This window comes from Protopterus annectens, chromosome 9.part0 (genome assembly GCF_019279795.1).
Source record: "Protopterus annectens isolate FY-2018-M chromosome 9.part0, PAN1.0, whole genome shotgun sequence".
NCBI lineage: Eukaryota > Metazoa > Chordata > Ceratodontiformes > Protopteridae > Protopterus > Protopterus annectens.
The window spans coordinates 873164048-873179483 of record NC_056743.1 but is presented as its reverse complement, the minus strand read 5'-3'; the positions used below and the strand labels follow the sequence as shown (position 1 = coordinate 873179483).

At 39.5% G+C, this 15436-nt stretch overlaps 1 protein-coding gene across 5 annotated transcripts in view; it reads left to right on the top strand.

The window, feature by feature from the left end:
* The window catches only part of ARHGEF25 (Rho guanine nucleotide exchange factor 25), a 1549554-nt gene that overhangs the window by 1261026 nt on the left and 273092 nt on the right, over positions 1-15436 (top strand). For all 5 annotated transcript variants that reach the window (XM_044083599.1, XM_044083598.1, XM_044083600.1 and 2 more), the window contains one exon: positions 446-535. In XM_044083599.1, the coding sequence (XP_043939534.1) occupies positions 446-535 (90 nt within the window). The remainder of the gene's footprint in view (positions 1-445; positions 536-15436) is intronic.

Sequence of the window (15436 nt, the reverse complement as noted above, 5' to 3'; positions counted from 1 at the left end):
GGGACAACAAACTCTGCAGTAGCAAAGTACTATTAAGTTATGTTTCCTAGACTCAGGAGGGATATTGATAGGTGCACCATCAGACTTGATGCTAACAGGGCCAGAGTTCTAGTTCCTCATGAAATAAAAAGGTTCCAGGTAAGGGGTAAAATTGGGTCCCTCTGCCAGATGTCATGTGGGCATGCTTATTGATTGCTTCTTACTTGCTGCCACAGTCAGTTAGATGAAGCAGTGCTGAACTTAATGTGAGTATGGGATCAATAAAGGCCTAAAATGTCTGGGGATTAGTAATGATGTATTAAGTACTAAAATGGCTAAAGCAACCAAGGGAATCTAGAAAACAAGTGATTCACTGAACTTTTTGTGCGCAGTGGAAAACAATTTAGCAAATAAATGTGTTTTTCCCTCCCTGAAGACAGCAATATATGTATTTGTGTATTTGCAGGAGCGACGATTGCACATGTACGTGGTTTACTGTCAGAACAAACCCAAGTCTGAACACATCGTGTCAGAGTACATTGATACCTACTTTGAAGTAAGTAAACATTAAACTTCTCTTTTGTCAGGTGGGACATTTTCTGTGACTATCTGTGAGGTGCATAAAATAGTGCTAGTGCAGGAGAAAAAGACGGAAGGTTTTTAACTGCTTAAACTGAAACATGAGCCCAATTTATAACATTCTGCACTTAAATAGATGTGCTCTAAAATTATCCCAGTTTGAATGAGTATATACAAAAGTTCCTTATCTATATTCAGAGAAGTTAATTCTCAGCTGTAGTTATCTTTTCTTTAAATGGATGTCTCTCAGTGTTTTATACATGGAATGTACCTGCACAGAGAAAAAAATTAAATAAGATTACGTGAAGTAATTTCACATGTGTTGCAGCCTGCAGAGCTGGACATAGTACCCTGAACTACTTCCTGCGTACTGCATGTCACTTAACTCTGCCTGTTGTTGTTTGTCTTTCGGCTTTTTCCCGGTAAGGGGTCGCCACAGCGGAACTCCGGTCCGCCAATGATTCGCAATAGATTTTTATGAAACGCCGAGGTGCCAGCTCGACGCCCAACCTTCAACGAAGGCACGCCCATTCACGCACGCATGTCTTTCGAACGCTACCCAACTGCGGGGAGGACATGCAGACTCCACACTAGAAATAGTTATGTCTAATTGTTCCTACCTAGTTAAATAAAATGAAATAAATGAATAAAAATGTGTGTGCAGAGAGAGAACCAGAATATATAAACCATATTGATGAAGATAGCATTGGTATGTCTTTTATCACCTCTGGGTAAGATACAGAAGTACAGGCATTGGATGGAATGTTGATTTTGGATTATGGAAATAAATGGTATTGTGAAGTGGTGACATTTAGTTTTTGTCATAGGTGTCAGGAATTCTCATGTCTACATTTTTGTATTGGGTGTTGGAAGGTGACAGGGTCACTGCTTTACAGCCATCATAAAAGTGAAAGGATAATATTATTTCTTCTTCTGGGACTCAAATCCAAGACCTCCAGCACACCATGCTGGTAACTCTGTCACTGAACTAACAAGAGCTTCTGGAGAGAGAGGTCTTGAGTTTAACCCCTAAGAGACTTATCCTTCCAGCTATGCCCCCCCCCCTCCTAGCATTGTGATCAAGGTCAAATTACAGCACACATACACTCACACATGCATCCTTTCACTTTTGTGATTCTAACAGTACTTAAGCAGAGAGTTAGTGTGTGCATGTCTAGGAACTGATTTCATTATTCAGTCATTTCCAGGGCTCTTCTGTCTCTGTTTTACAATGGAAGGACTGATGGCAGTGTAAAGATGCTCAAATATCATTTAAAATGCTTTTACTAAATCTTTAACCACTTCATCATATGGAATTGTTAAAATCTTCCGATACTTGTCACTTTTGACCAGTGGTATAACATTATCATTGTACCTCTCAACTGTCAAGATTTTTACAGAATGTCCAGGTTTTGCCTAATATTTTTGGTCTGTTCCTCAAAACAAATGTGGGTTTTCTGAAAAATTATTGAGGATTGAAATCAGAAAATAATTGCTAATACCTGAGTTTAAGACTTAATACCCTCCAGAAAAAAAATGTGCTGATGCAAAACCTGTTGTTCTATTAACTTTCTAAGTTTGTAAGAGCAGTATTTAAAAAAATGTCCCTATTTTTGTGCCTTTGTCCACTCCCCATTGTTTATGTCTTTGCCCAGATTAGTTTTTGCTAATGGGTTAAGAGGTATGATGCAAAAATCTTAACAATTATCCAAGTGAAATTGAAAGTATGCAATTATTTTGCATACACAAGTATATGTGTGCACATAAACTGTAATGTGCATAAAGATACAACATCAAATTTAGGCATATACACACACATGCAGATATGCACAACTGTATGCATACACAGTCACCTGTATGTGCATACACAGACTCAGATATACCCAGAGATAAACTAACTTGCATGCATATACACTCATGCACATTCACAGACACAAATAATCTGGCAAGGGATTATTACCTAGAAAAATAATAAGCCAGTCAATGCAAGATATACCAGTGAAACAGTCCCAATAACTGCTTTTCTCCAGCACAAGACTACAGTAAAATACCACCACACAGGATGCTTCAGTGCTGGCAAGAACACAATCATACACAACAAAATCTGACTTTGATGTATGGGAGACTGGCATATCCATCACACTACCATGGTCGGCCATCAAATAAGTAAGTGAATGATAAGTAAGTGAATCACTTTCAACATATGCTTAGTCATGCAAACCCATCCCCACACTATTGGATTAACAGCTCAGTCTGTTAATCACATGACTTACCAGTAGATAATCTGTTTCCTGGTTACTTAGATGCCGAACATTCCTAGGACTTCTTTGAGTTGTCATAACTGATGCCTTAAAAAGGAGTTAATGAATTTATAAAGTACAAAATTAGTGACGTTTTTCATTTTACTTGACTGTTTTTGGATATGTAAGGAAACTTCTGTAGATTGAATAGTCTTAAAAATTCTGTTTATTTCAATATATTAAGACTACTGTCTCTACAAGTGTCACAGTTTTAACATTATATTGAGTATTTGTGTGTTTATTTTATCATTTTTCAACAGAGTAAGTGGGCTTGTCCTTTAATCCTTTACAGCCCTGGCACAAATCACAAAGAACAAAGTTAAGTACAAGATATTAATCTGGGCAATTTTGTGTAGTCAGCCAAATGGGATTTTTTCGGGGGGAGGGGTGGACTGGCGTAACCAGACAAAAGTATCATAGACATGGTGAAAATGTCGATGCCACACACATTTACTAAAGCTCATAAATGAACCACAAGTCTTAGAGCTGTAAGGTAGAGATTTTAATGAGCCCCAGTGCTGCCAAGAATGAATTATTAAATACAGTAAATTTCCACAGATGTAAAAGTAATCATATTACTTGGTATCAAGAGTCAAAAGGCATATAGAAAACAGGAAAAATGAATCAGTGGGTCTGTGATTAAACATCAAAAACAACTTTCATTACACTCCTTCATTTCAAAGAAAAATAATGAGTCTCACATCATCAGATTCAGTAAAATACTTAACGGCATTTTTTGCAGGAACAAGCAACATCTCTAGTAAGTCTGAGATCACAAAACATGTGTGTTAAAGAGAAACTGCCCTACTTCACTGTGATCTTGGTAAAACAATATGTATTTTTTGATGAATACAAAAACTGATAAAATAAATGTGAAACTTGCCTGTTTCAATGTTGACAAAAATCGAGTTGATGAACAAGATGTTTACAACTAAGAGCAAAGATTCATAGGTGTTTACTAGACTAACCGTGACAGGGACCTTTATAAGCCTAGCTATGCGTCCTAAGTATATCCAACAAATTTTGGTCCCCTAGATGTTATTTGAAGGGATATATGTAAATTAGGGCATGGGTGGTCAAGCAGTTAGAGGCTGCCTCTGTCCCTTGCTCTGTTTACTGTCATGAGCTTAAAATAGACCAAGATGGTAACGGTATGCAGCAATTTTAACTTTTACATAAAATGTGTGTTGAAAAATGATTTAGCAAACTGTGCTTAGCCCTCTTATGAACTGTGCTGGAGCAAGGAAGAGGGAATTAGAAAGTAAAATGGAGGAGGAGGAGGATGTTGTCAGCTGAATAACAGCAGATGTGTGGTTTATTCAGGGGAATCACTGAAAAAATTATTGCTTCGCCTTGCATATTAATAAGGGAAACAAGCGTAGCTACAGCAGTCTGTGGTATGAATGTACTCAGCTGGTTTTATGATATTTTGGGCAAGGTGTCTCTTGTCACAGTTGGAATAACAGCAATGATTTCTCACTAAAAAATCAAGGGCCTAAATTATAAAAACTATGCAGACCATTGCATAGTCTTGTCCTTCTTTTCAGTGTCATACAGGCTACTAAGGGGTGGCCTCTGCATTGTGTACAGAGCTTCAACAGACCCTCTTCTGTCAGACCTGTTACACATTGTCCTGTTCCACTTCAATAAACACACAACACCGAATGACATTTGACGACCTTTATTAAACTTTCATAACATGATTGTTAGCCAATAATTATAACTTTCGATCAAAACATGACACAGGTGATAATAACATCCATAAATGAAAACATAAAATAACCAATAAGGGCAGCATAACCACTCACCCTTGATAAGCAGTATCCCCCACCTGCTCACTTATCTTTGCACTAACAAGGCAGCATTACCCTGCTCACCTGCGATTTATTAAATTACACCACCATCCAAATAGGCAGCTCAGCGTGCTTGTTAACTTATCCAACAGAGCAAACGCTCACTTTTCCTTCCCAACTTATTGAATTGCACATCCAACACCAGAGGGGGAACAGAACAGGGCAAGCATGCCCCTCTTCTCTGCCCACCAGCCTGACCAGGATGTTCCCCTTCTCACCGACCAAACTACCCAAAACCTAACCACCATTAAAGGCATAAAGCCAAATATCATTTGGTGTACCCATCTTGCCTAACCAAATTGTATCCATTCCATCAACTCTCAAAGTCCCATCATCCAAACAAAATTATTCTGTTACCTAAACAGCTAAAAGTAAACCACCAATCCCTCTCCAATGCTAAAGTAACCACCATGGACTCCTAACCTAGCATGCCCATACTCAGTTACCCAACTACCTACCAATAAACACTCATAATTACTCTCTGGTCCAAACAACGAACCCACTGTCAGCTGAAACCATGCAGCGGCAAATGCGTACCTTCAAGACAGATTGCAACCCCATTTACTGCCCAATGAAATAATAATTACATGAAATCTCTTTTGAAAACCCATTTTATAGCCATCTTGCTATCACACCAACTGCCCAATATCACAGTAATAAACTTAAACCACCATCATGACCTCTAGCACAATGCCCAGTGGAATACACCAACCCATTAAACCTTGCCCAATGACGTTCGATAAAGAGAGAAACCATCAACCCACCAAGCAAATCATTTGAACTGCTTAACAAACATTTTAACTGAAGAGCTACAAACATTCATTAACCCATCCTTGTCCCTAGCTGTCAACAGTGATAACTGTCAAAGCATCAAAGCCCCAGATCCACCCATCATCCCATCCTTACTCAAAGAAGTAAAACCCCACTAATATGCCCCCAAAGCATACCTCAAACACATGCTACAGTAACTTCGTCCCTTTATGGACAACCCCACCTCCCCTTAAACATCGTCAAGCCTGCTTCACCCTGCCTGTAACTTACTTTGGTTATCTTCCCCCCACCATGCACCAAGCCTGACATGTCCAAATGAGTACTTACCCAAGTAGGATGACATGTAACCACATTACACACAAATCCAGAATCCAAGACTACCACTGCAACAGCAACAATCACCTTCTAAGAGCACTTCCTATGGTCCACCAATTGATACCCTTCTGTGCTTCCGATCTGCAAAATAAAAGACAAAGTAAGCTGTAGACACTGTCAGGGGCCACCTTGCCCATCAGTTGCACAGCCTCTCCTAAAGAGCCCACCAAAAAATATTGCACACACAAAACACACTCCACCACCTGGACATGTGTACCAGCCAGTCAAAATCCTGGAGTACTAGTCTACGCTACCCCGTGAAATCTTGAAAGAAAAGTAGAATGCACCACATCTAGCCAATCTAAAAGCTAGACAAACCAAACTTAAATCACTGCAATCTGATCCATGAAACCACGGCAGGCACCCCAGTACTCTCAACGTCTCCTTCAGCCCCTTACTGCCCAATGCCCACTATGTTCTAGTCACCTACGTGTCCAGTGTTCAAATCCGAACTTCAATGACGAGCCACTGTTTGGCTAAACCCTGCACCTTGTGTTAGTTAAGGTCAGCACTTAATCATTATGCCAGCCCCTAAAAGACACTTAATCAAGCAATCTGGGCAATCCTGTAACTATTGGAAAACCAAGGCCCACAATTAAGAACCCCTTCAACCCTGCCCATACAAATCCAGCAAGGTGATACAGCAACTGGCTGTTCCAAAGCATGACTTACTTTAAAGTTATAATCCCCGGGACTCCCATAGTCATCACTATCCTCTGACCTCTGCCCTCAAAACCTGTCTGTAAATAGGCTAAAATCCCAAGTTAGAAAGAACCTGAATGCCCACCCTGGTCATTCTGTAGGCTGTAAAAGGGGTTATCCATTAAGTCACATATTTAATGAATATCTAAATCTATGTAAACTGATTGAAAGGAAAACAGTGAGACAATGGCCCATAATGGGGCTGCCTTAGTTTGGATTTTTTTTTAGGGTATACAGACAGAATCCGATTCCTGCCATTAGTTCCTAACTTGCATCTTACTGTTATATCAATAATTTGCCAGGAAACCACACTTATGAAAAACAGACCAACACCATCATTCACTAATGTTAGTCCCTAATGAGTAGCCAGTCATTTGCCAGAAACCACCATTCCATGAAACGGACCAAACATCTGCGACAAATATAAATATGCTGCAAAATCCGAACAGTGCTTCCTTCAACAGTTAAGCTGCTATGTAACTTTGGCAAGCGAAAACCTTCCCAGCTGAAAATCAGTACGACTGAGATGTATGAAGCAAGCTCTCCCCCTGACCCAACCAACCGTCACCATCGCATTGGAAGTGCAGTTAAATTTAGTGATAACTTTTCCATGGAAAAGGTTATAAAATTTTATAAATTCCTCAGCCATTTGCCCCTGTTCCCTTCACAACAAATTTCCCATAAAAGCGCAACTCAAATTAGAAAGGACCAAACTATGAGGTGAAGTCCAGACCTTCCAGCCACCAAAATGTGCACTCCACCTCCACATCTCCCCCAACCACCAGTCATGTGAGGCAAAGCCCACGGAGAAGGTCCTGTAAAACCAAAGCTATACAGCCAAGATTCGAATGCCCAGCACAGATGAGTAGAGTAGCAAGGCATCACTTGCCTCCCACCCCCCCAGAACAAAAATCTGGACAAAGCCACAAACAATGCAGTACAACTGCTCAAAACAGGGATCCCTTCCAGTCACCGCTCCTACGAAATTGAGAAACTGATAGAGCAACTGGCCCGACTCCCTGCAACTCCCTGTTGCCACTCTGACCTCAGCCCTCAATGCTCTGCCACCAGGAAACCACGACCCTATGAAAAAGATCAAAACTGTGAGGCAAAATCTGGACATTCTGCCAAATCTACACAGTTGAGAGGCATGCACACTGGAAAAGGAAGCTAACTCTCTGCCAAACTTCCAACAAATTTAAACAAAAATTATTCCAACTAAATCATTTTACCTCTCTAAGTGATCCAGAAAGGCCTTCACAAACTTGTCATCTCCAAACATCGAAGTGGCAAACCAACTTTTAATCCCAACATTCTCCCCCAATTGAAATGTGATTGAAAACACCAAGCCCACAGGAGCAACATGCCCAAAACCCACAGAAGCATACCCTGAAACACCACTGCCCAATCCTCCACTCTCTCCACTGTCATCCAACCGGGCCTGCCACTTCTTCTCTTCAACAAAGCTGGCAGCCGCATCCAGCATGAATCCAGGAAAGTGATACATAACAATTTTCATCCAATCCCTGCAAAATATGATATTGTTATCAATAGAAACACAAAAGGCCAAAATTGCAAGCCTTTCCAAATTCAATACAACTGAAAGAATGTCACTTGCTCCGCACAAGGCTGTGGACGGTCCAGCAACATCCAATGCCTCCACAAACATACCACTTCAAGAACATCGCAGACCAACTGTGAATCTTTACCACAGACTACCAATGAAAGTGATTATCCCCGAAGTGGGAATGTAATTGAAAATCTGAACTTCGGAAAAAATCAAATCTGATCACGGGAAATGGAGTCAGTCTTTGTTTGAGCGACTGATATCCCCAGCCCCTGATATAACATAAAACAATCTGGGCAAGCAGCAATAATGGGGGAAGGGCAAAGGACCATTTCCAATCTTACCCCTAACAACTTAGAAAGTTAACGGAATAGCAGGTTCCACCTTAGCACAGACTTCCTGGGGAGCTACAAATGAAACTCAGATGTCTACCATTACTGAATTGTCAAGGCCACAGCTGTAAATGCACCAAGTGTGACCATTATTCGGTGCTTCTCAACCCAGGAACTGCCAGTGCTGCCTGCTCCCCTGTTAGCCCACATCGTCTCCTGGACTGAAAGAAAGAACAAATCTATACCAAGTGAAATTGATATGCCCTGACCATCAGAAACCAAACCCCTAAAGGAAAACCTTAAAACCATATATTACTGTATAAACATTAAAACCATCTCAGGGGAAGGTTATTAAAAGGACACCGACTCACGGACTCACCGCCTCCTTCCGTCACTCGGCTCACTGTTCAAAGACCATACCAACTTTCTCAGATGTTACTCTTTATTCGCAGCAACCAAACTGAAAAGTTAATACCTTCATTCTTTTGAAGAACACCGAGACTCTGTTGCATCTGGCACCAAAATCATTTCAAAGAACATACCATCAACACCGTTCTATATGACAAGTGAATGAGTCATCTGTAGCACTTCAACAGATGCTGTCACAGGGAAACGAAGCCATGATATCTACCCCACCAATGAAGTAACCGCCAAAAACCACCAACGATCACATCTTGCTTATACTACCAGCAAAATCAGAAACACCGCCCGGCAACATGCAGGCCACATTCACCACATGCCCCCAGTAACAAACCACACTGTCTACCACTGTGAACATAAATGGAAAGATTTTACACAACCAACTAGCTCAATCCAATACACTGGGCCAGCTCTCCCATTATTAATATGTACAGAGGACAACATATTAATGGTCCGAATAAAATTAATGCTATTTAGTTAGCTTAGAAAATGTATCCCCACCCCTTGCTGAAAAAAAAACCTGTACCACCATTATTAACCTCATCATTTGTATTTTTCATACTACTTGTAACCCAAGACCTACCTGACCACCAAGTGCCTACAGGTCATCCTGGACGTAATCTTGCCAGTAGCAAGTTCACGCCAAATATGTGACTCCTACCTCAGTTACACTTGACAAAACCCTCTAAGCCCCTCCCTACCCTTACCTCATTTCCTCCTAAATATCCCTCCATCCCATTTAACCCTATCCTCCCCTTATTCTCTTAATACCTGCTAACCTATGTATCTAACCCCACTTGAAGATGTGCCAGGACAAAATAGTCTGTTGCAAACCTCATTTCTCAAGTCCAGTGGTAACACAAACCATCTGCTGACGGGATCTCAAGCTCTTTTGCAATACAAACAGAGCATGTAGGAAGGATAGGTTTGTATCACAGAGGATGCCACTTCTACAGAGCAGTCTTCCACTCCATATTAAGCAAAGTGTGTTTCTTACTGTGTTCAAATGCAGTTTGGATGAATGGATGGGTACTCACAAATTTACCCCTTGTCCCTCATCAATAGGGTAACATGTAAATGTCTCACCATATCCTTGTTCGGCCCATGTCTGAGTTGTTTGTCTAAAATGTGCCATGGGAATGTAGGGCAAGGCTTCATAAGACCTTCACAGATCAATAGCTTAGTAAGTACCTACAAGAAAAGTATCAGGAATGATAAGTACTGGACATTGTTCTGATACTGATGTTATGTCTTTAAAATGTCTGCTTCTGGGTTCATCTGAATTGTATTAATCATAAGAGTGTTATAGTGTCTATGAAGTAATCTGTGTACTTAATATGAAAGAATCGTGAACATTGCTTGCACTGTCCAGTGAGGGCTACAGGTAATCCAGATTGATCCTTTGTTAACACTACTTGACTTACGCCTGATGCACAGAGTCTAACAAATGTAGAAATGCCATCTGCAGATGCACGTATACTAAAGTGCACTCACACTTTTCCCCTTACTGAATGTCATTGTTTTCCCCTGCTTTCACTAAAGTGACTGCTAATCTACTTTAGTGCTTTTTTTCATGTTTATTAAATTAATGATAAAGTGACTTTCTACCCAGCAAACAACTAACAAGACATTATGTGATGAAATGTTTTTCAATCGATTAATATGTTAATTAAGTACAATGTGCACCACTTGCTGGAACACAGGAATACAGTTTTTACTGGTTCTCCCAGTTTGAGAAGTCTGGATATTTCATATGATGACTATAATGGCTGTATCTTTCAAAATTTATGTTCTACATTTTCAACACGCATAAGGTAGCTCATGAACAATCCACTAAAGTTGTATAATTTTCGGTTACTATGTCAAATCATGCTCTGCATGATTTGACCAGTTGTACGAGTACATTTCACAAAGAAGGTCTAAAAAATATACTGTGTTTCAAATATTAAGCAAAAAAATGTTAGTGAGGTTAGCATACATTCAATGTAATGATTGTATAAACATAATTTTCACAATTTCAATTATTTTTATGTAAAACATGCAGTATCCTATTTCATGTGCAATGTTGTATGTCCAACAGCAGTCCAATTTGAAAATCAAGCAAAAATAGGCTGTTAATGACTCAAAAAATGTTCTAGTGCATTCTACAGGTACTTTTATAAAGTAATTTTTTTTTTTTTTTTTTTTTTTTTTACATTTGTTTACCAGGATTATCCACTGGGCTGAGAATAATTAGCCCCTTTTCAGAGGAGGCCTGGAGAGAAAAGCTCCACAATTAACATGACAAACAATAAAAATGTCAAAAATAAAAATAAAACAATACAGAATAAGTACACATAACCTCAGCCTAAAACTTACTAGTAATAGAGTAAATAATATATACAAAATGTTTGAAGACATGCAGTAAGGGAAAAGAAAAAAAAAAAACAGTAAAGTACCAGTGTACAAAAAATACAACAGTTGTATGATGTCATGTACACTATCATCTACATACACTTTTTAAGTACATAAAAAGTATATATGCCAGATTTGTAAGTGCAGTTAGGTACCTAGAGATGTGTGTGCCAGATGCATCTAATATGAATTTAAGAACTAAATGCTCTTGGCCAATTGCCTAATTCTTGTTTACATTCTAGATTACGTATCAGAAATACCTGCTGCAACCCCCTTGTGTATTTCTGTTTGAATAAATGCTCCTATGCCATTAAGTAATTAGGCAATCATGTCAGCCTAGAAAAGACAAGGAGTCCTGTCAACTTACCATTACTGCAGGAGGTGTGGATTTTATTTTCTTTTGGATATGGGATTATTTGTGTTTGTTAATGTACCTAGTACTAAACTATTTGTGCTTTTCTATAGCCCTTCTTAATTTGTAATTACTTTTTATCTTTTATTATTAATCACAGAACCACAGGTAGATTGTAGTAAGTGTGCTTCACTTAAAGCTTGCATAATACAAAATGCTTATAGTTTACTTCATCGGACTTCATGAGGTATGTGTCTCATATTGACTCTCGTGGTACAACTTTGCAGAGAAGGTCTGTCTTATATTGCCATTCATTTTTAGTTTATTACTTATTTATGTTTTATGGCAACCAAACGCATGCAACTGTTATTTAAAAGAAAAACAACTTGAATCACCTGAAACTAGGGCAATGTTCTTAGTAAATGGCTCTGCATTGTGACCTGCCCTGGACTGATAAGCCGAGTTGTGCTGCAGTGCCATTCATCAGTTCACGGTCATCCATATTCTCAAAAGGGCAACATCTCTACTAGACCATAAACTGTGTTTCTGTACAGATGAAACAACTAAACACGTGAATGCCTAACAACTGTGCTGCTATGTATTGTACACACCGGGCATTAAACCCCAGTCCAAAGAGTGAGATACACACACACACACACACACACACACACACACACACACACACACACACACACACTAGTCCTCATAGTAGCCATTCACATGCAGACATTCACAGACTTACTCACATACTGTGCTGGTGTTCACACACACACACACACACACACACACACACACACACACACACACACACACACACACACAAAAACACACTAGCACTCATAGTAGCCATTTATATGCAGACATTCACAGACTTACTCACATACTGTACTGGTGTTCTCACACACACACACACACACACACACACACACACACACACACACACACACACACACTAGCACTCATAGTAGCCATTTATATGCAGACATTCACAGACTTACTCACATACTGTACTGGTGTTCTCTCACACACACACACACACACACACACACACACACACACACACACACACACACACACACACACACACACACACACACAAAACATACTCTAGCACTCACAGTAGCCATTCACATGCAGACATTCATAGACCTACTCACATACAGTGCCGGTGTTCACACACAAATGCACTCGCTCCCGTTCACACATAGCATGATTTACCCATAGATGAGTAATGCAGGAATGCCATGCACACTTGTGCCTTTGTATCCATGCCCTGCCTAGTAGTTGTGCAGATTGGGTATTTATCACGTACTATACAAGTCCCCTAATTGGTCAGTGTTCTGGCATGGTTATTTATATACATGTTCTCACAGACTACCATATTAGCATGTGGCTCTCGGAACATCACTGACTAAATCTCACAGTAGCTGTTCTGAGCTGCGATGGAGGAGAGGATTTGAACTGAAGGCCCTTATAAAGTATGCAAGGCTGTTTGTGCTTGTTATACCTACCTTGCAACCTAATATGAATACCAGCCTTATTGTCTTTAATATTTTTGATTGTTTCATGTGAGAAAACTCAGAATAATATAGGTCCAGTCAATAACTTATTTGGGTTTCATAGTTAAGTTGAAATTGCAGTATTCAATGTATGCATGCAATTAGTAGCAGAAATGTGTGTTTCTGTTACTAAGTTTTTATTGAAAAATTACTCAGTAATTCAACATCAGTCAGTAAAGATTGTGAGTGATCCTGGACTCAAAGGTCTGAAATAAGTTTTAAGTGGAGGATTTTTTATTTTTTTTTTTTTTTTGCTTTTAGTGAATAATAATGCTGCATATTCATTATTATGTATCTCCCTATTAGATAACCTGTGAATACCTTAACGGTGGTTATCTAAAATTCGTAAAGGTATCATATCCTTCATAAGCTGTTACAGTAATTAGATATGTCAACATCACACAATGTACAGAGTAGAGATATCATCTTACATTAGTGATGTACTGAAAAGAAAGTACTTCTATTCCTCTTAAACTGAGCAAAACTATTCTAATTCACTGGACGACGCAGTGGTGCTGCGGTAGTGTTGTTGCCTCACAGCAAGAGGTTCTCCAGTTTGATTATTGGCTGGAGTGCCTTCTGTGTGGAGTCTGCATATCCTCCCTGCCTTCATGTTCATTTCCTCTGGGTGCTCCAGTTTCCTCCTACGTTCAAAGATATGCATCTGGAGCATTTCTCCCTGGGCCTCCACTGAAAATTGGCTGGAAATTCAGACTTTTCCAGTTAACAAATGTTAAATAAATAAAATAAAAATATCTGAAAATATTATTAGATGTATAAGTGGGATTTGTCATGTGGAGTCAGTTACATATAATATACCTTAGGAAGATTGGAATGCTTTGGAAGGTCATTTGCATTAGAAAGAATGAATCTTGAAACTGTCAGAGGTATTTCTTTCTTGCAGCAATTTATGTGAAAATCTTTGTTCTTGGATGTAGGTCACCACAGTCTCAGTAGGTTAGCATTAGTTACAAATGAAAAGCATCTGAAAACTGTGCCACTTTCCTTTCTGTTAGTTAAAACAAGCAGTTTGATTTGTTCCCAAAAGGTAGATAGAAGATGACAAAAATGTTTTATTAAGTAGGTAAGAATCCATATATGTTCATAAGTTTGTAGTTTTTACTAGACTAATGACCACTATGGCCCTTACAAGTCTAACCTTACATCCCAAACCCATTTGGATTCTGAGTGTTATACCCTACATCCCAAACCCATTTGGATTCTGAGTATTATACCCTACATCCCAAACCCATTTAGATTCTGAGTATTATACCCTACATCCCAAACCCATTTGGATTCTGAGTATTATGGGAATTTATGTGAGTAGTGAGGAAACTAAAGAATTTGTGGGAGGGCTGTTAGGATAAGATTTTTCTCATTGACAGCCTCTGTCCATAAGGGACGTGGGTCCAGACCTGGGATACATTTACGGTTCCCCATCCAGTTATCAAGGTTTAATTTGAATAGGGTCAGGACGGAACTCTGTTTTACATGGATGGGATGCCTATTCCATAGCCAGGTGATCCTTTGGGACATACATCTTTCTCTCTAGAGCATGCTATTTATGTTACAAGGGAAGTTCAGATACCTGGATCTAGTGTTTCTGGTGCTGTTTGTTTTGTGCATGTGCAACAGATCCATCAGGGCTGAGTCTGAGGAAGCCCTGTAAGCAAGACAAGGATTCCTTCTCAGCAGCCTGTAGGAGACTGAATACACTTACAGAGGCTTTAGGTGATTAGTGTAGGACAGGGTATTCATGCCCTGAATTCTTCTGGTGTGAAACCTTTGTGGGCATTCCAACTGTTGCAAGTATCTGGTTAGACACCTTACAAAGGGGGCATTGTACTCAATGATAGGGCTGATAAGGGCCAAGTTTTGTGGTACTGTAAATTCCTTAGACCTTGGTGCCATACGCTTACCTATAAGTTGGGTGGTATAGAATGATTTTCTTACTATCTTAGAAATATGTTGGTCAAAGGCCAGATTGCTGTCTACATATGTTCTCTGGTCCCTCACTACTTGGTCAATTCTAAGGGGTGTTTTATTGATGGAGTAGTTAGCTTGGGTTGACAGTTTCCTAAAGGGCGTTATAATGCATTTTTTTACATTGAGTTTTAGGCCGTGGCTTTAGCATCAGTCATTTGTGTATGCTCCTTCATTTTTGCTGTTTTTACTGCTGTGACTGTTTTTTTTCTGCACTTTGAATTTCTAGTACTTCTGCATTTCATAGCATAGGTTATATTCAGATTTGCT